The sequence below is a fragment of the Pygocentrus nattereri genome, chromosome 16, assembly GCF_015220715.1.
Source record: "Pygocentrus nattereri isolate fPygNat1 chromosome 16, fPygNat1.pri, whole genome shotgun sequence".
Taxonomy (NCBI): domain Eukaryota; kingdom Metazoa; phylum Chordata; class Actinopteri; order Characiformes; family Serrasalmidae; genus Pygocentrus; species Pygocentrus nattereri.
In genome coordinates, this window is record NC_051226.1 from 3926555 (window position 1) to 3951619 (window position 25065).

At 44.3% G+C, this 25065-nt stretch overlaps 1 protein-coding gene across 3 annotated transcripts in view; it reads right to left on the reverse strand.

Moving 5' to 3' along the window:
- Positions 1 to 19304, reverse strand: part of tbc1d13 (TBC1 domain family, member 13) — a 29667-nt gene extending 10363 nt beyond the window's left edge. For 2 of the 3 annotated variants that reach the window (XM_017682714.2, XM_017682713.2), the window contains exons 1-6: positions 19227 to 19304; positions 9498 to 9571; positions 9236 to 9276; positions 8014 to 8075; positions 2097 to 2196; positions 1808 to 1890 (exon numbers count right to left, since the gene is read on the reverse strand). In XM_017682714.2, coding sequence (XP_017538203.1) covers positions 1808 to 1890; positions 2097 to 2196; positions 8014 to 8075; positions 9236 to 9276; positions 9498 to 9571; positions 19227 to 19249 — 383 coding nt within the window. In that variant the 5' untranslated portion in view covers positions 19250 to 19304. The remainder of the gene's footprint in view (positions 1 to 1807; positions 1891 to 2096; positions 2197 to 8013; positions 8076 to 9235; positions 9277 to 9497; positions 9572 to 19226) is intronic. The other variant, XM_037545821.1, reaches the window with a different exon arrangement.
- Positions 19305 to 25065: the final 5761 nt, after the last annotated feature.

A 25065-nucleotide genomic window follows, 5' to 3' on the forward strand; every position in this document is an offset into this window, starting at 1 on the left:
ACGCACACTAGTGAACACACACACTAGGGGGCAGTGAGCACACTTGACCGGAGTGATGGGCAGCCCCATCCTTGGCACCCAGGGAGCAGTTAGGGGTGCCAAGTTAGGTGCCTTGCTCAAGGGCACTTCAGTCACGTACTGTCGGCCAAGGGGATCGAACCAGCGACCTTCCGGTCACAAGGCTGTATCTCCAACCTCCAGTTGCTATAGGGCACCACGACTGCCCCATAGCAACTCGGGCAACAATCCCGCCAAGTTACTAGCTGACAAAAAAAAGGCAAAGACTTAAGACAACATTGATCATTTGGAGATGAACAGACTTTTCTGCATTTATAATCACTCCAGCTGGTTTCCTGATGCATTTAATGGGCAAAGAGAAACTGTTAAACACTAAGAAGTCACAAAGATGAAGTCGGCTTCTTATTCGCCAGCTTCTGATTTTAATTAAGGTGGAATGGGAAAACGTGAACGAAAAGCTGGCGAATGAAGCCGACTTCAGCCTTGGAAATAAATAAATAAATAAATAAATAAATAAAAATAATCGAGAGACATTTTACACGAAACTATTCTACTTTTGGAAAAGTTTCCTGCTGGAGATGCGAGAAAAGCGGCTGAGCTAATGCCGGAAGCAGAGCGAAGTACGCCGGCGTTTTTGTCCACGCTGAATCTGTTAACCTATTCTAACACAAGCTGAGACATGTTTACAGCCAGGATGGTAAAATGGACACAACATGTTGTGGCTCCCAAGATTGACTGATTTTTGCCAAAAGGACAAAACGGTTCCTCTCAACATCTGGGCTGCCGACTCCTGCGCTAGAGCGATGAGGCCAACGTTGCTAACAAATGATGGAAGATTATACTCCACCAATCATCACTGTTCAAACTGCACCTATCAAACTTTACACACCTTAAACCATGTGGTTTATCTATGCAACTTAAATATGAGCAACATATTGATGGATAGACAGTGATATGCTATAACACACACACACCAATCAGGCAGAACATCATGACCACCTCCTTGTTTCTCCACTCATTGTCCAGTTTATCAGCTCCACTTACTGTATAGCTGCACTCTGTAGTTCTACAGTTACAGACTGTAGTCCATCTGTTTCTCTGATACTCTGTTACCCTGTTCTTCAGTGGTCAGGACCCCCATGGACCCTCACAGAGCAGGTACTATTTGGGTGGTGGGTCATTCTCAGCACTGCGGTAACACTGACGTGGTGGTGGTGTGTTAGTGTGTGTTGCGCTGGTGCGAGTGGATCAGACACAGCAGTGCTGCTGGAGTTTTTAAACACTGTCCACTCACTGTCCACTCTATTAGACACTCCTACCTTGTCGGTCCACCTTGTAGATGTAAAGTCAGAGACGACAGCTCATCTGCTGCTGCACAGTTTGTGTTGGTCATCCTCTAGACCTTCATCAGTGGTCACAGGACGCTGCCCACAGGACGCTGTTGGCTGGACATTTTTGGTTGGTGGACTATTCTCAGTCCAGCAGTGACACTAAGGTGGTTAAAAACTCCAGCAGCACCGCTGTGTCTGATCCACTCAGACCAGCACAACACAGACTAACACACCACCAGCACATCAGTGTTACTGCAGTGCTGAGATTATTACCTGCTCTGTGGGGGTCCATGGGGGTCCTGACCACTGAAGAACAGGGTAACAGAGTATCAGAGAAACAGATGGACTACAGTCTGTAACTGTATTCGACTAGACTATAAGAAAACAGTGCAAATCTGACTTTTCACTAAACTATCACAGGACTGAAGTATTCCTTCCGGGACGCGAGAGCAGTATACCTGACATCTTTATCAATCTGTAGCAGAACCTCATTGTCCTTGAAGTAATTGTTCCATCGGCTCTCAGGATTCGGGTTCAGAGGCTAGACAGAGATAAAAGAGAGAGCAGAGGAAACGGAGGGAGGGAGAATTCAACTCCTATTAATTACTACAGAACAGTGAGCAGGGCAGCAAACGATCCTCGTCAAGCAGATTCACACTAAATGAAACGCAAATTCCTGAAAGATGTAGATATCATGAACTTAATATGCTCGGCAGGGAGGTGCGGGCAGACGGAAAGTTCACTTACGTGATCCTCCATAGTCACGTCCTCTCTGGACAGGCCCAGGTTGGCTTTGGCTATTCCCGGCTGGATGATCATCTCCTTCAGGAACTGGGTGTAAAGCTCCCTGAACATTCGCATTTAACAACACCAGAGCATAAACATTCAGATTTAAGACCTTAAACGCACTGATGCTCATCACAACACTGACCATCAAACTGACACTTTATTAACAGCAACTAAACAATATAATCTAATATATTGCGTCTATGAATTATATGAGAGCAGCAGTCAGGATAGGGGTGAGGGATGAGGTCATAGGCTTTGAGGTGTAAATGTTAAATTGAAAGGTTAATGCTTTTATTTTAGTAAAATTAAAGGCCAATTAAGTTAGTCAGACAGACATTTTAAAACTTTTACCGTATGTCCTAATTATTATTATTAGTAATATTATTATTAATACTTGGTTGGGGTTCTAAGTGAAAACTTCTCTACATGGGAACTTCAATATCTGCAAATCAACAAATAATTTCTGCATTGTTTTTTCTTTTATTCTAACATGCTAAACATGAGTTTGGTATGGGGGTGTGTTAGTGCCCACGGCAGGGGTAACTGGCACATCTGTGAAAGCTCCCCTTTAATGCTGAAAGGTCCATCCAAGCAGCGTCTTTTTCAGGGACGTCCTGCTTATTTCAGCAAGACGATGCCGAGCCACATTCTGCACGTGTTACAACAGCGTGGCTTCGTAGTAAAAGAGTGCGGGTACTAGACTGGCCTGCCTGCAGTCCAGACCGTCTCCCATTGAAAATGTGTGGCGCATTATGAAGCTCAAAATACGACAGCGGAGCCCCCCGGACTGCTGAGCAGCTGAAGCTGGACATCAAGCAGGAATGGGAAAGAATTCCACCTACAAAGCTTCAGCAATCAGTGTCCTCAGTTCCCAAACGCTTATTGAGTGTTAAAGGAAAGGTGATGTAACACAGTGGGAAACACGCCCCTGTCCCAACTTCTCTGGAACGTGTTGCAGGCATCAAATTCAAAATGAGTGAATATTTGCAAAAAACAATAAAGTTTATCTGTTTGAACATTAAATATCTGGTCTTTGTAGCGTATTCAGTTGAATGTAGGTTGAAAAGGATTTGCAAATCATCGTATTCTGGTTTTATTTGTGTTTTACACAGCATCCCAACTTCACTGGAATTGGGGTTGCGCACACACACACACACACACACACACACACACACACACACACACACACACACACACACACACACACTTCACTGTAAAACGGCAGCATGAAAGTCTAAATAATGTCACCTGAATGTCTTACATGCTTCAAATGTTCATGTTTTTAGTCAGAAGTTGCACTGAATCCCAAACAGCTCTGCACTCCCTAAACAGTGTTCTAGCTATCAGAGTGTAGAAATTCGAGCCTCTGCAGCCAAAAAGCAAGGAGACCGGAAATTCAGCTCCAGCGTGAGGAGAGGGGCGCCGCTGGACTGGCGCTAAATACGACTCGTGGTGGTATTTTGGTGTCGAAATAGTACTTATTTTTGCATTAAACTGTGCTGTGTTATTATATGCTTATCATATTTGTACTGTTACACGACAAAACGTTAAAAAAAATTAATTAAATGACAACAAGATACAGCAACGGGCGGCCGAACATCCTCATTCTGTGGTCCCTGTTGCTTGTCATCGATAAAACACTGTAACCAAACCACATTTCTGGGTGGAGTACGTGTTTATGTCAACTATTATTAATAATGACTAATGCATAAATAATAACAAATCTAAAAAAAACTGCATTTTATCATTTTATCACGGGGAAGGTTTTTGGTTCTTCGCGTCGTGCCGAAGAACGCCCTCAGTAACGTACGGCCTCGTTGCTTTAATATATGTAAATGAGCTCTGTTGTGACTGGTTGCCCTGTATTGTGCCTCATTCAAGAACACTGAGCCTGAGCTGAAACAATCCTCTGCCCATACTTTTTAACATTCGCCAGGAAACTTTTATTGGATATTTTGCTATATTAGCCTTGAGAGAGTCTTCTGAATGGATTGACTCACACAGGGAACACTTACTTCCTGTGCTAGAAGTGAAAGCCAAGCTTGCAGGCTCAACTCACGAAGCACTGCAACAAGTTTGGGGAATCAAAACTAGGAATTCAGCAATTTCAGTGAGTTAATGCACAGGTTCCCCAACCCTGGTCCTGGAGTAGCCCCTGCCCTGCATGGTTCGGCGTCCTCCCTGCTCTCAGCACGCCCACTCCAAGTCATGAAGGGTTTGTTATTAAGCCGATTTGTTGGATGAGGTGCGCTGAAAAAAGGGGAAACACTAAACTGTGCAGGGCAGTAAGTGCTTCAGGACCAGGCCTGGGTACCTCTGTGCTGGCATACAGACTAAAAGTGGTTCAAAACGCTTTTCTCTCACTTTAGCAAACAATCAATCACCAGCAGTATGTCTATGTCTTCCCTACAGGTAGAGTGGGACAATAACAAAAGGTCATTACTGGGATGAATTACTTCACTGTATCACTGCTGTCAGGACAAAACCTCATATCTGCATTTTTGCTGTTTTTCTTGGTTATAACTGAACTGGTTGATGGTCCACAGTGATGAACAGAGAAGCAGATGCCGATAAAATGACCAATAAAGCTGTACAGCCTTGAGAATGGGCTGTGGGTGGCGTGGTCGGTAGCGCTGTCGCCTCACAGCGAGGAGGGCCTGGGTTCGATTCCCCGGCCGGGTGATCAGGGTCCTCTCTGTGTGGAGTTTGCATGTTCTCCCCGTGTCTGCGTGGGTTTCCTCCGGGTTCTCCGGTTTCCTCCCACACTGTGAGGCGACAGCGCTACCCACTGTGCCGCCCGTAGTACATTATAAGTATACAAGTTATATTAAGGAGTGACAAAGATCACCTGACTTGAAGGCCCTGATACTGCCCCCTCTTAGTCTGTGGTAACCAAATATCACATATTAAACATCTAACGCCATGGTTCACCATCTCACAGCTACAAGGCCCTCTCAGAGCACTGTGGGTAATCATGAATAATTAAATCAGAAGCCGAACAGACGCTGCAGTAACGCTCGAGTCAGCAACACCATGCTCTGTGTAGATATGCGTGTGTGTGTGTGTGTGTGTGTTCAGGTAAATCTTTATTTGTACAGCCGTGTAGTTTAAAGGCAAACATCCTCCACAATGTCCAGCACAGCTTAGCAGAGCAGTAGACTGTTTTTTGCAGTGAAACTGATACTGTTGTATGTGTACGCTGAGGTGCCCGAGCTCAAATGACACGTTTTGTTGATTTTGTAAGTGAAAATAAGTTGACATCCTCTAGAGAACACACTGCTCACTTCTGTGCACAATTACTGTTCATTTGCCATATTTAACTGGCTCAGGGAAAAACGTTTAGGAGAAAAATGCCATGTTTGTGTGTGTTGTAAAGTTATCAGGCATAACATTATGTCCTCGCTTCTACGCTCACTGTCCATCTTATCAGCTCCACTTACTGTATAGCTGCACTCTGTAGTTCTACAGTTACAGACTGTAGTCCATCTGTTTCTCTGATACTCTACTGTTACCCTGTTCTTCAGTGGTCAGGACCCCCATGGACCCTCACAGAGCAGGTACTGTGGGTGGTGGATCATTCTCTCAGTAACACTGACGTGGTGGTGGTGTGCTGGTGTGTGTTGCGCTGGTCTGAGTGGATCAGACACCCCAGTGTCACAGCTGGACTGCACCTGTGGGCAGCGTCCTGTGACCACTGATGAAGAGCGAGAGGATGAGGAACACAAGCTGTGCAGCAGCAGATGAGCTGTCGTCTCTGACTTTACATCTACAAGGTGGACCGACAAGGTAGGAGTGTCTAATAGAGTGGACAGTGAGTGGACACAGTGTTTAAAAACTCCAGCAGCACTGCTGTGTCTGATCCACTCAGACCAGCGCAACACACATTAACACACCACCACCACATCAGTGTTACTGCAGTGCTGAGAATGACCCACCACCCAAACAGTACCTGCTCTGTGAGGGTCCATGGGGGTCCTGACCACTGAAGAACAGGGTAACAGAGTATCAGAGAAACAGATGGACTGCAGTCTGTAACTGTAGAACTACAGAGTGCAGGCTGACAGATGTGACTTCTCTGAAAATGGCAAGTGGAAGGTTGTTCTGGTTTCGATCTGCGGAAGCAGCATTAAGAAACGTCATAGTACACAGAAAGAAAGAAGAAAGTAGAAGTAGCTATGTGGTAAAAGTGTGTGTGTGTGTGTGTGTGTGTGTGTGTGTGTGTGTGTGTGTGTGTGTGTCAGTAACAGTGGTCCACGGAATGAGCACTGAAGACCCTGTTAACTGCAGTAATAATGCTACAGAGAAAACGGAGCACAATTAAAATGCTAATAAAGAAAACAGAGAAGATCCAGTGCTGAAGTTCTCACTGGGTTTATTTGCTAAGTAAGGTAACTGGCTTACTGTGAACATTAGCTAACTTATCTTACATTACATTTACGGCATTTGGCTGACGCTCTTATCCAGAGCGACTTACAGTTTGATCATTTTACACAGGGAGGCCAAGGTGGTGTTAGGAGTCTTGCCCAAGGACTCTTATTGGTATAGTGTAGGGTGTTTACCCAGGCGGGGCATTGAACCCCAGTCTACAGCGTAGAAGGCAGAGGTGTTAACCACTACACTAACCAACCAACATTACTTCATCTAATGAGCACTCACTAGACAGAGCAGAGGAGCATCGGCTTCAGGTTTAAAAATTTAAAGACCAGTGATTGCTATTCTAACAGGAAGCACAATGGTGGGAGGGCATTCGACCCGTTGTAACATCTTGGCTGTAAATGTCTCAGTATGTGCTGATGTACTAGAATAGACTGAAAATATGATCTAGCTAAACGAAAGGAGAAGCACAGGCTTACCTCGCTCTGCTTTAAGCTTTAGCTCAGCTATAGCCGCTTCATCGCATCTCCAGAAGGAAACTTCTCAACCAACGTAGAACAGTTTATTGTAAAGTGTCTCTAATGCTCGATTTGATTTTTAACAAGGCTGAAGTCGACTTCTCAATCGCCAGCTTCTTTTTCAAATCTTTCCGTTCCACCTTAAAAGGTGCCTGAGGCTGCAGAATGTAACCGCTGCGCTATTTAAGATGGAACGGGAAAATGCGAACAAGAAGCTGACTTCGCTCGTGAGTTTGACAGGTTCTCGTTACAGAGCGATTATAAATGCAACTATCTCTGTAAACTCATCTCAAAATTATTCGGCTTAAATCTCTCTCTTTGCCGTTCCGTTAGCTACCAGCTAGATGAGATTGTTGTCTGCATTGCTATGGTGACCTGCAATCTGCACGCCAACCTTCAGGGTTAAAGGACGAATTAGCAGAAATAGGCTACATTAACTCCAGCGCTTATTGTTAAGACTATTTTACTGTAAAGCCGGATTATTTTACTTTTACCTAAAAAATCTAATTCTGCTGCGGAGCCTCAACAGGGCCGTAAGAGCTGCATGTGGCCGACCCCTGATCTAGAGCGAGGAACCACTAGTGCTGACCTATCCGTGGTGTCAAAAAAAATGTGTCAATCTCAGAAGCAGAACCAAAAGTTCTAATTCTGCTGGACTGGGACACGTGCCAAAGAGTAAGTGAGCTGTAAGTGAGCTTTGGAAGTGCGCTGTAGCTCAATAATCTGAAAGTTTCACCGCAATGCCCAAACCCGGGAGTCCAAGAGAGGACAACTGGCCTCGCTCTCTCTGGGTGGGTAGGACGTACCCGTTTCATGATGAATCAACACATGTAACGCTTCAAAAATGACTTGGAACAAAATCTTTTTAGACAGAACTTTAACTTCCGTTAAAAAACGAAGAACATTTTCCCTCCTTCGGCTGTAAAGCTGGACATACGAGGTTTTGTTGTGACAGTAAGAAATTGATTCATTACTTTCTTTACCTCTGCTTTTTCAGGAAAGAGTCCCATAGTGTCTGGTCCAGGGGCAGGTAGTTCAACAAAATCTGAAAAAGCACAACATCAACATTCTGTACGCAGGTCTGTTCTGAGATTCTGTACTGAATATATTGCATATCGCTGCTGTGGGAAGAAAACCTTGCATCTCCAGTTTTGTCGTTTTTCGTTTTTTGACATTATTTGAAAATAAGTGATACTTTTTTTTTTTGATCCCACAACTGGGGAAATTCCACCTCCGCATTTAACCCATCCATGAAGTGAAACACCACATACACACTAGTGAACACACACTAGGGGGCAGTGAGCACACTTGCCCGGAGCGGTGGGCAGCCCTATCCACGGCGCCTGGGGAGCAGTTGGGGGTTAGGTGTCTTGCTCAAGGACACCTCAGTCATGGACTGTCGGCCCTGGGGATCGAACCGGCGACCTTCCGGTCACAGGGCCAGATCCCTAACCTCCAGCCCACGACTGCCTGTTGGTCTTTACATTGTGTGCAGATTTCATTAAGAATGGACCAAAAGGAACATCCCAAAATGACTTGGCAGAAATCCTGGTTCCACTCACTTACATTAAAAGCAGAGTGCGTCTTGTCTTCTCCCGTAAAGTTGCCGTTTTGGAGATATGAGGCTTTCTTCCAACAACAGCGACATACTAAATATGTAAGTTTTGAATGCCAACTCTGTCAGATGACTTGGACCAGAAGCTGTACTGCAACTATAATAAGTCAAACTTTCATATCTCCTACAGAGGTCACTCATCCAATTTGGGCACAGTGAAGGGTCACAAAGCTCCTCGAGACCACCGGTGGTCCCAAAACGCACTTCTTCATAACGTTCATATTCCATAAGCTCCATTCAGAAGCTGGGCGTCGTGTGAGGCTGTAGCTCTTCTCTCCAGTCTAATAGACGGTGATGTCATTTTAAACCCTTATAATAAAAGAAGCTGAACTTTGTTTTTCTACTGAAAGTCGACCCGTTTTTCCCCAAATCTGGGCTCTAAACTATAAACAGACGGCGTCTCTTCAGTGATCTGCTCTGGAAACATCACTTTTAGAAGATAACACAAAGAGCGGCAGAGATTTTTGGCTTTCAGCAGTGAATCGTAAGCGTGTAGTGATGTGGAGATCATAAAACACGCGTTCTGATCATTTTAAAAAATCTTACATTTATTTCATGCAGTTACTGAATAATTTGTAACTTCGACTCACCTTCCAGCACAAAGACCGGATCCCCCCCTCAAATGGAATTCCTTATGAACAGGATGAGGCGGAGCAGCATCCAATGGTGGACGGAAAAGGCAGAAGAAGGCAAAGCAAGTTTATTTACACTTCTTAGTAAAAATACTTAAAAAGACAGGCTGCTAGCTGTGTAGATGTTTTTGCTGACTTCTCAAAAAACAAACAGTATGGTGTAGAGCTGGTGTAGGAAGAGGGAGTGAAGCCGTTAAACAGATGTTAAAAAAGGCCATACCGCCGAAGCAGAGCTCCCGTAGCGCCTTCAGGTCAATCTTCTCCTCACCCAGAGCCACCTTGAATTCCTGAATCCTTTGAATGCACAATAAAAACAACAGATAGCTGGTGGTTGGTGTAGTGTAGTGGGTAACATCTCTGCCTTCCAGGCTGGGGTTCAATCCCCATCTTGGCAAACACCCTACACTATACCAATAAGAGTCCTTGGGCAAGACTCCCAACACCACCTTTGCCTACCTGAGTAAAAATAATCAGCGTCTGCCAAATGCCCTAAATGTAAGGAGAGTTCATGAAGAGGTCATGAAGCAGTTAATAGCATAAAACAAACTTATGTAGGTTTCCTTTGCACAGAAGTTGCTAAATATTGACAAGGTTTCATGCAAAGCGAAGCAATAAACCTGTTAAGAATGACGTAGAGTAACACTGTGTTAGAATAACATTAGGGATGCAACAAACAAGAGTTTTCATGGATTTCTTTACAGCCAAATTGGCTGATTTTTAGCGTGAGCTAAACTAACACATTGGAACGTTTCCCATTAGGCACAATATAAATCTGCGATAGAATCCGTTTCCTATTTAAATGACCAAAATTCAACATCCAAAGTAAGATTTCCTTGTAATGCTGTCACAACAACATTCAAATCCAGCGCAGCTGCACTTACACACCTCCAATTATTTACCACATAAAACTGCAACACAGATCAGCCAAAATAAAAGCAGTAAGCAGCCAGAGTTTGTGTCTGGAGCAGAAATCGGACAAATCTGATTATTCATATATGCATAATTTGCATTAAAGTTAGGTGACTTGAGGGTTTTCTAATGACAGTAACAATGCATTATATGGGGGCAGTCGTGGGCTGGAGGTTAGGGAACCGGCCCTGTGACCGGAAGGTCGCCGGTTCGATCCCCAGAGCTGACAGTCCATGACTGAGGTGTCCTTGAGCAAGACGCCTAACCCCCAACTGCTCCCCGGGCGCCGTGGATAGGGCTGCCCACCACTCCGGGCAAGTGTGCTCACTGCCCCCTAGTGTGTGTGTGTGTGTGTGTGTTCACTAGTGTGTAGGTGGTGTTTCACTTCACTGATGGGTTAAACACGGTTGTGTGACTCTCACTCTTACCGATGTCTTTACTGTGGAGGTGATAGGAACCAGGAGTCACAATGTCAACACCACAAATACAGGCATTTTACTGACTATCCAAAACCACCTACACATCTACCTGGGGGGGTGGAAAAAAAATGTGCCTCTAAAAAATGTTTTAGGGCAAAATCATCTCTCAAAGGCAGCGCAGTCATAGCCATTTCATATAATAACCATCAGTGAGGGAACTTTTAGAGGCATTAAACTCTTCAGATGCCTGGTTCCTATCACCACCACTGTGAGCAATCCTGACTGTGTCTACATCAGACCGCTCTGAAGGTCCGTTTAGCTAGGCTGAAATCTCGGAAATCCAGTGGATTTCTGCTTGAGGAGAAGGTGGAACTGAAAAGCCGATATACCAACATAAATGCATGGAGAAACACACTGCACACTCAGCATTCAGTTACACGCTGAATCAAGAATTTCCAAAAGTCTGGACTTCTGAAAACATTATGAATAATGAATTATAAAAAAGGAACAATATAAATAATTCAGGAAAACACAGATGTGCTTGTCTTGACGGTGTTTTTCTTCAAAAACAGACTCGTTTTCAGGCGTCTTCTCATCTGAAAGTCAGGTTCGTGTTTTTGCTACATGGCATGCAACTTATCTGGTTAGTTTGGTTTCACACTGAAAGAACTCTGCATGACAAACCTACACTCGGTCATCACCATGTGGGCTGCGTCCTCCTATACTGGACACGGACTGGTTTGTAGAGGAGTGTGTGTCTGACGTTGACGTGGTGGCAATTCAGCAGGTAGCCTTTTCCATTTAATATGGAGAAAACCGAATGTTCTCCCAGAAAATTCAACAGATGCTTCAGCATGTTCAGTTAACTTCTCTCCCAGTTCTTTCGCTTCTACCGTTCAATGGGTGACGACAGCCGGCCTCGACAATTCCTGTAACTGCTCCGAAAGTCCGAACCATCCAAAAGAAAGAAGGGTTTCCACGCTGCAGACGAACCGAACCACGATTCGGTTTGAGCTGGACCGAGACCACTTCTTTTCCTCGGACCAAATTTTGGTGCTTTGGTTCAGACGGTGGTCTGAGGCACCTTTCACGCCTGCTACTTAAAGCACCCTCACCCTCACCAATCATGCTCAATCCATTCAAAGCAGCAGGCATCTGCAAACGTTGCTGTCTGAACTTAAGACAGCTGGAGTTTTATTAGTAATCCATGATCCAAACAGGCGGTTTTACTTTATGGATGCTCAATGGACTGAAAAGCCTCTCTAGAGAAACCAAACTGTAAGCAGGCCAAACAAAATCGTTTTAAAGGGCCCATTTAGTGGGGAAAACACACTTTTACACACTTTCTTCGTAATCAAAGAAACTGATCAACTATCTCAACACTTAACGTTTCAAAATGTAGGTTCACTCCCCAATGCATAAGCTCCACACATGGAAATGAGAACGCCAATGATAGCCCCTTTTGAATTTGGTGTTTATGGTGGTTGGTTAGTGTAGTGGATAACACCTCTGCCTTCTACGCTGTAGACAGGGGGTTCAGTGCCCCGCCTGGGTAACCACCCTACACTATACCAATAAGAGTCCTTGGGCAAGACTCCTAACACCACCTTGGCCTACCTGTGTAAAAATGATCAAATTGCAAGTCGCTCTGGATCAGAGCGTCAGCCAAATGCTGTAAATGTAAATGTAAATCTACCTAACCTGCCTACAGTTAGCTCCACCCATTCACACTGAAGTTATAAGGAGTGTTTCAGCCTGGACTGATTCTGAGTGAGGCATAAGCACAATACAGGACAGCCAATCAGAGCATATCTGGGTCTTAAAAGCGCAGTAACAAAAAATAGCCTGTTTAAATTTTTGGGGATAAAAAGAGGTTTGAAAATGATCATGTAAAGACGAATTATGGCTGTTTTTGGTACATAAAACCATACGTGGATCTCGGGGAGGGGGGGAGGGGGCGGGGGGCTTGAACCACTAATGGAAGGCTACACAAGCAATAGAAGAGTTGCTCACCAAGGACGAGCAGAACGTCTCGAATCGAAGCTCCTGCGGCTCTACTTTGGCTGGTAACTCTATCCGGAGCGAAAGGACGATGAACCTGCTGCTGGCAATCAATACGCAGACCTCCAAACCCTGTCAGCTGACTGACCAGTCCAATGTCAAGAAACAGGCCTAATCAATGAGCTCGTTTTGCCTGTAATCTGGAAAGTGCTCTGGGACAGACGGGAGATACGGTTACAACATATACACCAGCTTGTGTTTATCCCCGTTTCCATGGAACTGCAAGCTGAATGGCGTTTTTACCCTAATCTCCATCGGCTGCGTCTAGAACGAACCGTCGATAAGGTCGACGTGTTTCCCTGTGCTTGGGAAAGAGCAGAAGAGAGTCTGACCTGCTGCTGGCCAGCTTCTGAACTCTGTCCATAAAAGTTTAAGTGAGGACATAAATCTTATGTTTTAGCTGACAATTAACTCTGACTTGGCCCTTTTCCCAACTGCAGGCAACTACAGTCATTTGCAAAAGTCTGAAAATCAAATGACTTGTTTTGTTGATTCTAAAAGACAGAAGTGAACACATTCTCTACAGTGAACAAATGTAAACATGCACATTTTTATTTATTCATTATTATTTAACCTATATTTATTTACAGGAGTTTACCATATGAAAAAATAAGACACGGATTAAGATATAAACTTCTGCAAAGGCCAAATCTTCTGTTTTATTCTTCCCTGATGTATTAAACTCAGGCGTCCAAACTTTTGCATTAGACTCTTAACGCAGAAACGTTAGAAGCTCTCCTGCATCCTGGCTGTCGATGCTCAGTAGCTCCAAACTGACAACCGACACAGTTTGGGCTCAAATAAAATAACATTACTCTGTGCCGCCCTCTAGAGGTGTTATAGCACCTGGCTCATGTTTTGTTGTTTCTGTAAGACCCATGACGTAATAAAAAGAATTAATAGTAAAATTTTTTTTAATGAATTCCAATTAAACTGAACGAAAAACATCCAATTTACATTCTGACAGACGCAATGTAAACATAAGCTTGATGAAAGCAAACAACTGTGAGAAATAAGTGTGGTCATCTTAAATTAGCGCAGTCAGATGACCATTAAACCGAATTAAACTGCAGTCAAACAACCGACTGTCTGAAACTTTAACCCCTAAATGTATTCTTTTGCTTATTTTAGGGTTTTTAATTTTTTTTTTCATTTAAAATTTGAATTTTGAAGTTGAAGATGTAGATTTAATGTGAGTTTTATATTAAAATAATAATAATTAATAATATTAATAATAATAAAAATAAAAATGATAATAATAAAATGTTGCCCCATCTATTTTAGCCACGCAGGAAGCGAGACTGCATCATCACTGCTCTTTATAAATTTTTGGTCATTCTAGATTAATCATACCTTTTATCCACGTTTAAGGACGTTTACCTTGTAGCAGTTTCACCGCGACTTCAGTAAAGAGCCCTGGCTCAGAACTGAAAAGCCGACTGGAAACTGTTTAGACTGCTGTTTGCAGACAGTGACGTATCTAGAACGTCTAGAAGGCCTAGTGTCCTGTTTTTTTCCCCCTCACAAAACTGTTCCCACCTATTCCAAATCAAAACACGATTGGTCGATTCCACTGACAGTTACTAATTATGTTAGTAGTCACTCTAATGTGTAAGGCAATCCGTCCAGCTCCTGAAGTCCTAGCCAATGGGAGAGCTCGCCTGGCTGGTATTTACATAGACACTACAGAGTAAAACATTTTGACCTGTACATTTTTCCAGTGAGTGTTTAAAGGTTTTATCCTCCAACACAACAATGAAAGAGGCTAATTAGTCATATTTGTAGTATTTAAATAAGTATAAATGTTTTTATTGAATAAAAATCAACCAATTAGGGGAGACGTGCCAGAAATCATTAGGCCTCCTATACAGGCCTAGAAAGTCCTGAACGATGCTCACTGCAGCCGTTACTTACTGGTTGCTTTCACCTTCTCCAGGTTTTTCTAGTATTCATGGAGAGGAGGCGGGGCTTGTGAAAGGTCCGCCCACACCACCACACCGGTAACGAATGACCACAAATTGTTTCCTCTGGAAAACTAGCCCTGCCTTTGAAAGGAACCACTTGCAATACGTACCTCATAGAAACGTTTGGTACCCAGTGTCTTCTATTATGAACGGGTTTCAAGTCATACGTTATGGACTTTGTTGGTCCTACAAGGGAAATTCATCGTTTTGCTGCCTAACTTTGCCCAATCTGGGAGCAGCACAGCAGGTCCACCTGGGGAAGTGGGGGACTAAGCATCTTGCCCAAGGACACAAGCAGGTACACCGAGTCAGTCACGGGATTTGAACCCACAACCTTCCGGTTTACGGCTCTCCTCAAGTGAAGTGCTACCGAATGTAGAGAACAAGAGTAGAGCTCCAAGACATCACACGAGCTCTGGTTAGGCAAACATTAGGAGCTTAGTCCTTTTAAAATGAAATGGTACCATCCATGCTGTCTGGCTGGGGGGTCTTCGTGGCAGGACATGATCAGGCTGCACATTCACACCCTTTTTCCTGCAAAGGGCCCCCGGTATCCTGTTTTCCTGCCCCCACAACTACAACAGCACAGCCGCAGCAACGTCACAAGGCTGCAGGCCGTCCGCTGCAGAAACGGCCGGGGCTGTTTGGGTTTTTTTTTTTTTAAACTAACTGCACTCACGAGACACAGAGGTGACCCGAGGCTCACTGCTTGCCCTCTTCACACAACTGCCTCTCTCATATGGTTAAAGTCTAACTTTGAGTGCCTGCTGACTGGAAGAACACAAGACATCTGTCAGCACAACTGGGCCAATAAAGAAGCGAAGCTCTAAAACTGGACTACTTTAATGACTCACCTTATAAGTAAGAGCATAAGCTTCACATTTAAAGGGGGACGCTAGAGATTTTTCCGATTTTCTGCATAATTCAGTGTCAACAAAGTCGTTCCGAGGGGTTTGGTGTGAAACGGTTACTGAAAAGAAACTCGCAGACTCGGATTTATTTACAGTGGTGGTGATGGGAACCAGGGGTCACAAGGTCTACGACACAGAGATAGCTACTTTATTCACTGTTCAGAACCACCAGTGAACCTACAAGTGTCTTCACCACCACTGTGAACAATTCCTGGTGAGTTTCTCTAGAACCGAGCGTTTCACCTTCCACTCTAGGGTGTAGGGGGTCCCGATTTTTGTTGAGAGCGGTGGGGCGAAGTGTTCGGGCTACATGGCCCTCCAAACGAGGCACACGCCAAATGGAGTGATATGAGGAAACAAAAAGTGGCCAGACGGCTGCACGGACGATCAGAGGAACCCACAAACGTGAGAATTTCCACCGTTAAAAAAAAATAAAAGCCACTGTTTTCTGTTCTTCGCTAGGACTTCGCTGATGTCTCGTTATCCAGCGAGCTACATTTCCCGTTCCACCTTAAATGGTGCAGCAGTTGCGTTCTGGCGCCAACAGAACTGCAGCACCATTTAAGGTGGAACGGGACAATTAGAATAAGAAGCTTCTGAAGAATTAGGGGTGGGCGATAATAAATAACTGCCCCCCCACCCTTTAAAGGCGTATTAACCCCTAAATGTGACTAAAGCCCAGCAGTGAGGAGCTGAACCTTCCCCTCCTCTGCTGTCCCTGCAGACGGGCAGGGTCGCCTACAGAGCGGCGCTGGTAGCTGTTAATGAAGTGATGCTCTTTTTATTTGAGGGTCTCATTTCATAGAATTAGATTCTAACAACTACTCCTTGTTACTCAGTTCCAGGGGGCAAGATGAGACTCGAAAACAAGGGGTAGGGGTAAGAATTAAACATGGGATTGGGCCAATTAACCATTTAATTATGCAGAAATTTTGAACAGATGGCAGGATGCCCTTTAATTGTAACATGTCAGGTATGGCACTGTTTTGGCGACTTAGCTGTTGACGTTTCGGTGTGTCCGGAGAGAAGATTAAGCCTTAAGTGTGATAATCTGATCAGGAGAATGAGAATGTGGGCATGTCTAGGATTTGGCAGACATGCTCTAACTCAATAGAAGGAATCAGCAGCACAAGTTCTGCATTCTCTTGTTGAAAGAAGTCATCTACAGGCACAACGGCAGCCCTATAACTGTAATGAAGTTGCCGTTTGAAGCAGGACTCCTCCTCAGACTAGAACACTTTGCTCTACCGGCATCATCTTTCTAATTTTAACCGCATTCTTAAAAATAAAAGGTGCCCAAAAGGGCTTTTTGGAATAACTCCATCAAGCAACGGTGCCCAAAGCCTGACCTGAGGGCCAAAGTCGGTGCATGAAGACGTTTGGTTTGCTCTGTCGGAAAGTCACGCTAAACCTATTCCCAAGATATTTTTAGATTAAGCATAATTTACTAAATTCTTCATTTCCTTTATTTTCCATATTCTAATATATGAATATTAGGGGGCAGTCGTGGGCCGGAGGTTAGGGAACCAGCCTTGCGACTGGTTCAATTCCCAGAGCCGACAGTCCATCACTGAGGTGTCCTTGAGCAAGACGCCTAACCCCCCAACTGCTCCCCGGGCGCTGTGGATTGGGCTGCCCACCGCTCCGGGCAAGTGTGCTCACTGCCCCCTAGTGTGTGTGTTCACTACTGTGTATGTGGTGTTTCACTGCATGGATGGGTTAGAATGCGGAGGTGAAAATTCCCCATTGTGGGACTAATAAGGGCCTCTTAAATGTTAAATAATAAATAATAATATAAACATAGCTATAAATCATTTCTACATGCCCATTTCCTTGCCTCTCTTAATCCCTGCCGATGTGCCACGATACATGACCGACCTATGTAAATGAGCTCTGTTCTGATTGGCTGCCATATATCCTGCCTTATACAAGAAGCAGGCTGAAACACTCCTTATAACGTCAGTGTGAGTGGGCGGGGCTAAACCTCTGCAGGCTGAACGAACAGATGGATGTAAATAAACAGGTTTTTTTTTTGGACATCACAAAAGCATCGAATGCAAAACAGAAACGAATCCACCAAAAACAGCCTTACTCCAACGATGTTTACAGACTACGCCAAACTCTTTTATTCCAAACATATTCCACAACTGAGCATTCCTAATAAAATATCACGGAATATTATCAAATATGCTTTATTCCCACTATAATATCATCAAAGAAGAATCACTCCTGGTTCCCTAAAGCAATACACGTTTTATTTGATAATATTACTCTGCAATACTATCACGGAAGAACCATTCCTGGTTCCCTAAAGCACCTTTCAATGGACGGTTCTTTAGGGAACCTTTTTTTTTTTTAGACGAGAAGAGGCTTTTTGAGTTTAAAGAACGTGTAAATAACGTTGTAAATAAGGGTGTTTACCAATTAAAATACGGTCCTAGAACCGTATGATCAAGCCAAGAACCATTCAGAAACCTTTATTTTCAAGTAAATAACCTCGAAGGCATGTGGTCCGTACTCTCTGAAGTCAATACATCGTCCCTGATTCATAATCGCCATGGTAACTGTTGATGCTGACGCTCTGTGAACGCGACTTTATGGAAAGAAAGGAGGACAATAATGAGTTATTAAGCTAAACACAGCGCTGGTCATTGTGTGCCATGAAGACAGCTTGACATCTCTTAAAAACACGGTTCCTCAAGGGTTCTTCAGCAAAGGGAACGGCTCTATTAAGAACCATGGATACCATATAGAACAACTCCAGGCTTATATGATTCCTCAGACTGATGGAGAATGTGCTGTGTACGGTTCTATATACAGAATCCTTTTTCGAAAAAGGGTTCTGTATGGCACCAAAACCGGTTCTTCTATCGTTAAGAAGCTTGACGTTGTCGCAACAGAACAACCCTTTTCGGTGAACGCGTTCTCCATCAATCCGAAGAACCGTTTCCCCATGCAAAGAACCATTTAAGCGTGCAGATGGTCCTTTTAATCCTCGTGGTTCTGCACAGAACCATGATCCTCACAGAAGAACAATGTAATCATGACAGAAGGAGAAAAGAAAGAGAACAGAAAGAGTAAGAAGACGATGAAGGAAAAGAAGACAAAAAAAAAGAAGAAACAAGGACAAGAGGATGAAGAGGATGAAGAAGGAGAAGAGGGAGAAGTGAGAAAGGACAGAGAAGGATGGTGAAGAACGAGGCTGAGGTTGGCTTGCCTAATCGCCAACTTCTTGCTCGAATTTTCCCGGTCCACCTTAAGTCCATGTCAGCAGTGACATGGAACGGCATGGAGCTGCTGCACCGCCTGCAGCACCATTTAAGGTGGAACGGGAAAATTCGAGCAAGAAGCTGGAGAATAAGAAGCTGACTTCACCTCCGTTGGTGAGCAGCAGGACAAGGAGGACGAAAAAGAAAAGGACGAAGAAGATAGCGTGGAAAAAGAAGAAGGAGAGTAAAGAAAAGACTAAGAGGACGAGGAGGACGAGGAGGAGCAGCTCTGCATCCAGCCTGTCCGCCTGCACTTCGGCAGCCCACAGCGCTCAAACCAACCCCGATTAACCCACAACTGAAACCACCACGCGGCTGTTTTCGCCCTGTGAGCCCTCCGCAGGCGCTGGGGTGCAGTTTATCCAGGTATTTCGACCGTCGGACTCGCTAATCCTTCACTAAAAGGCCGAACTCACCTGTTTCTGTAAGAGCTCGACATGTTCAGCTTCGGCGAGAGGAGAGTGCTGCAGGAAAAACAGTCCGACGGGGAAACAAGCAGCGCTCAGCACAGCGTTGAACTAACGGGGGAAATGAAATAATTAATTATATTAGCGTCTTTAAACCTTATCTCATTATTAAAATAAGAATCTTATTAATAAAAAAATATATATATTCTTTTTAAGGTATTTGCATTTATATGAATGTCTGAGGCGCCCAAGGCACATTTTCAAAATCTGTTTATTTGCTGAGAAAAGTGTTAATATTTGAATAAACAAAATGTGTAGAAAATATTAATGAATCATGATTTTATATGTAAATAATAAACAGTGATGTTCTGGATGTGAGTGTGTTTGTGTGTTTCCCCATCTCCAAGCCTCTCCTCCTCGAGGAAGCCCAGTATTATATGTAGTTATAAAGCAGCTCCTGGTTTGACCAATCAGTGCTCAGTAAATTGAGCTCATGATGTAATTGATGATATTAACGAGTCTTTGTGGCGGCTGTGAAGGTGTCCAGGAAAAATATGGACCCAAGAAATTCTCGTGACTTTTTATTCGTCAAGTTTATTTGTGTAGCGCTTTTGACAGCGATGTTGTCACAAAGCAGCTTTACAGAAGTTTGAAAACCTACAGTTATAACATATAATCCCCCAGTGAGGAAGCCAGAGGCGACGGTGGCGAGGAAAATCTCCCTCAGACTGGAGGAGGAAACCTTGGGAGGAACCAAGACTCAGAAGGGGAGACCCGTCCTCCTCTGGTCAGACAGTGTTTACGGTTTAATAAGCTGAAGACCAAATAGAAGCTGAGAGGATCTCTGTCTGAAGACTGGATGGTAAAGCTTTAGAAACTGCACTGGTAGAGGCGTTCTGTGACTGAGGCCGTCTCTGACTGAGGCGTTCTCTGACTGAGGCGTTCTCTGACTGAGGCGATCTCTGACTGAGGCCGTCTCTGACTGAGGCGATGTCTGACTGAGGCGATCTCTGACTGAGGCGATGTCTGACTGAGGCGATCTCTGACTGAGGCGATGTCTGACTGAGGCCATCTCTGACTGAGGCGATGTCTGACTGAGGCGATCTCTGACTGAGGCGATGTCTGACTGAGGCCATCTCTGACTGAGGCGATGTCTGACTGAGGCGATGTCTGACTGAGGCGATCTCTGACTGAGGCGATCTCTGACTGAGGCGTTCTCTGACTGAGGCGATCTCTGACTGAGGCGATGTCTGACTGAGGCGTTCTCTGACTGAGGCGGTCTCTGACTGAGGCGTTCTCTGACTGAGGCGATCTCTGACTGAGGCGATCTCTGACTGAGGCGATGTCTGACTGAGGCGGTCTCTGACTGAGGCGATCTCTGACTGAGGCGATCTCTGACTGAGGCGATCTCTGACTGAGGCGTTCTCTGACTGAGGCGATCTCTGACTGAGGCGATCTCTGACTGAGGCGATCTCTGACTGAGGCGTTCTCTGACTGAGGCGGTCTCTGACTGAGGCGTTCTCTGACTGAGGCGATCTCTGACTGAGGCGATCTCTGACTGAGGCGTTCTCTGACTGAGGCGGTCTCTGACTGAGGCGTTCTCTGACTGAGGCGATCTCTGACTGAGGCGATCTCTGACTGAGGCGATGTCTGACTGAGGCGGTCTCTGACTGAGGCGATGTCTGACTGAGGCGATCTCTGACTGAGGCGGTCTCTGACTGAGGCGTTCTCTGACTGAGGCGATCTCTGACTGAGGCGATGTCTGACTGAGGCCATCTCTGACTGAGGCGATGTCTGACTGAGGCGATCTCTGACTGAGGCGGTCTCTGACTGAGACGTTCTCTGACTGAGGCGATCTCTGACTGAGGCGGTCTCTGACTGGGGCGTTCTCTGACTGAGGCGGTCTCTGACTGGGGCGTTCTCTGACTGAGGCGATCTCTGACTGAGGCGGTCTCTGACTGAGACGTTCTCTGACTGAGGCGGTCTCTGACTGAGGCCGTCTCTGACTGAGGCGGTCTCTGACTGAGGCGGTCTCTGACTGAGGCGTTCTCTGACTGAGGCGGTCTCTGACTGAGGCGTTCTCTGACTGGGGCGGTCTCTGACTGAGGCGTTCTCTGACTGAGGCGTTCTCTGACTGGGGCGTTCTCTGACTGGGGCGATCTCTGACCGAGGCGTTCTCTGACCGAGGCGTTCTCTGACCGAGGCCGTCTCTGACCGAGGCGTTCTCTGACCGAGGCGGTCTCTGACCGAGGCGTTCTCTGACCGAGGCGGTCTCTGACCGGGGCGTTCTCTGACCGGGGCGTTCTCTGACCGAGGCGTTCTCTGACCGAGGCGTTCTCTGACCGAGGCGGTCTCTGACCGAGGCGTTCTCTGACCGAGGCGGTCTCTGACTGAGGCGTTCTCTGACTGAGGCGTTCTCTGACTGAGGCCGTCTCTGACTGTCCCAACTTCTTTGGAACGTGTTGCAGGCATCAAATTCAAAATGAGTGAATATTTGCAAAAAACAATAAAGTTTATCCGTTTGAACATTAAATATCTGGTCTTTGTAGTGTGTTCAATTGAATGTAGGTTGAAAAGGATTTGCAAATCATCGTATTCTGTTTTACACAACGTCCCAACTTCACTGGAATTGGGGTTGTTTATGGGCTAATTTAAGGCACTCTTCTTCAGTTTATTCATTACAAATTAATTCACAGAGCATTTCACTGCTCTCAGAACAAAACCTCATATCTCCAAAGTGGTAACTTTACAGGAGAAGAAAAAACATACATGGCTTTCAATGTAAGTCAGTGGAACCAGAGTTTGGTCCACCCTTCATGAAATTTACAGACAATAAAAAGGCCAGCAGGCATTTTCAAATTATGTAAAAAATTTGAGATACAAGGTTTTGTTCCGACAACAGCGCAACACCTTACAGGAGACACAAATGAAACGTATTTCTAATTATACCTGTAATATTTCTAACTCTGCGTCTGGTACATTCTTGCATGTGTTCTAAAGAAGCAGATACACATTTCGCTTGTCTGGCTTCACACACGACGTCCCATTCTTACATGGACATGCTGTGAGTGTTTGTGTGACTGCCTGTCCTGTCCAGGGTGGGACTGCTGGGATAGGCTCCAGCAACCACTGTCACCCAGAAGGATAAGTGGCATAGGAAATGTATATAAATACACACACACACACACACACACACACACACACACATATATATATATATATATATATAAGTATATTGCTCTTGTCAGAACAAAACCTCGTATCTCCAAAATGGTAACTTTACAGGAGAAGGAAAAAACCTACTTTACTTTTAATGTAAGTCAATGGAACTGGATGTTTTTCCAAGTAATTTTGAACCATTTCTTTCGGTCCATTCATCATACAATTTACACACAATGTAAAGGACAACAGGTCCTTTCAAATTAGGCCAAAAACTGAAAATCGACAAAAGCAAGGTTTTGTTCCAACAGCAGCGATATATCGATATATATAAGATGAATATAAGATGAATAACACGACAGGAATTTCTATAGCCCTTAAGGAGCTATAGTTATACTACTTATTATAATACAGGGCAATTATGGGTCACTGTATAGAATTAATAAGCAGCATGATCTTATCATTTCTAAACATATGAATAAACCTTTGTGGAGGCTTCTGTGAAGGTTGCTTTAAAACAATACTGCTGAAGTTAATTCAGCACTTGGGCTTTGGCAGTTTGGCTCCTCCAGTTTATTCAAGCTCCATTGTACCTGAGCTAATGAGGAGAGTCTCGGTGGAATAAAACGCTTCTAAAAACAATCCTGCTCTCGTGGGCTTTCTCAGAGCACAGAACTCTTAAAGGGGAATTCCACTTATTTTTCAAACTTTCTGCACAATTAAATTGTTACGATGCTCCCAAAGTCCCACAGAGAGGTTTAATATGAACCAGAGAAACTTAACAAGTCTGTATTACAGGGGTGGTGATGAGAACCAGGCGTCTGAAGTGTTTAATGTCTCTAAAAGCTCCTTCATGGTGGAGGGAAACCCCCCTAAAATGCTCCACTACTTTCTTTTTATCAGTATTACATTTGTTTTGTAACCATGGTGACACCTGTTAAGGGGCAGTCGTGGACTGGAGGTTGGGGAACCGGCCCTGTGACCGGAAGGTCGCCGGTTTGGTCCCCAGAGCCGACAGTACATGACTGAGGTGTCCTTGAGCACTGCTCCCTGGGGAGGGGATGCTCTGGGCAAGTGTCCTCACTGCCCCCTAGTGAGTATGTGGTGTTTCACTCCACGGACGGGTTAAATGCACAGGTGAAATTTCCCCGTTGTGGGACTAATAAGGGTCGTTTAATCTTAAGAATCTGTATAGGTCAGCATGTTTCTTGGCAGTGACCCATCTCATAACAAAATACTCTGAATGACTTTCTGTACTGGTCATTACGTGGTTGACTTATGCAGAAATTTTGAAAAATCAGTGGACTTCCCCTTTAACCTTTCTATCCCCCGATGGGAGCCTATTGGACACCAGTTTAACATATTATTTTACCTTATAGGATATGACATCAAAACCCACTTTAAAGCCTAAAAGATTATGTTCTTTGTTCATTGCAGTGGTTTAGTATTCCCTTAAAGGGCAGTTCCACCAATTTTCAAAATTTCTGTATAATTCATGAGTTGTAATCAGAGTCATTCAGAGTGGTTTGGTGTGAAACGGTTCATTAGAGACTCTAATTTCTTCATAGTGGCGGTGATGGGAACCAGGGGTCACATGTCTGGGGTCGCAGTGTCTACAACACAAATATAGCTATTTTATTTCATATCCAAAACCAGCAGTGAACCTACACGTGTCTTCTGAGCTTTTATATGTAATGTTGATGGCCTAAAATAGTGGAAAAGCTGAAAAAGTGAGGTTTGTTTGGGGACTATTCTGCCTTATAACACTGTGTGTGTCCTTCTGCCATGAATGGATTAAAATAAACGGTCTAAAATACATTTGAAGCCTAAATATGATCACAAAACTGTCATAAAACAATGCGTGAGCCATCAGGCAGCACATATCTAAGCATTTTAAGTAATAATTTTCTATGAAGGAGCTTTCAAAGGCATTAAACTCCTCTGACGTCTGGTTCCTATCATCCCCAATGTAAACAAGTGGCACCAGGTGAAAGTTATGTAGTTTGCTTATCATCCCAACATCACTAAACATTAAACATAGAATGGAGGTACTGTAGCCTATCAAGCTTAACCCATGGTGTAAGTGCCTAGATTGAAGCCAGATCTCACTGTCTGCATAACTGAGATGTACACAAAGTCATTCCGTGTGGTCTGGTGTGAAACTGTTCATTGTAGAGCAATGGCAGTGATAGAAAACAGAGTCTGCAATGTCTACAGTACAAATATGTTTTATTTACTATTCAGAATGACCTGAGATGGACTGGCGACCTGTCCAGTGTGTGTCCTGCCTTCCGCCTGATGACTGCTGGGACAGGCTCCAGTACCCCCTCCCGCGACCCTGAGGGAGAAGCAGCTTGGAAAATGGATGGATGGATGGATTAAGAATGACAAGTGGACCAAGTTTTCTCTCATCTTTTTTATGTAATGTTTGTAATGATAAAATGTTGATAAATCTGGAAAAAAGTTTTCTTCATGTATTATTTTGCTTTACAACAATCAGTATGTACTTCTCCATCAAACATACATAAACACACACACACACACATATACACACACACACACACACACACATAAATATATATATATATATATATATATATATATATATATATATATATACACACACACATACATACATACAGATATACATAAATATATAGATATATATCATGATGAATGGGCCAAAAGA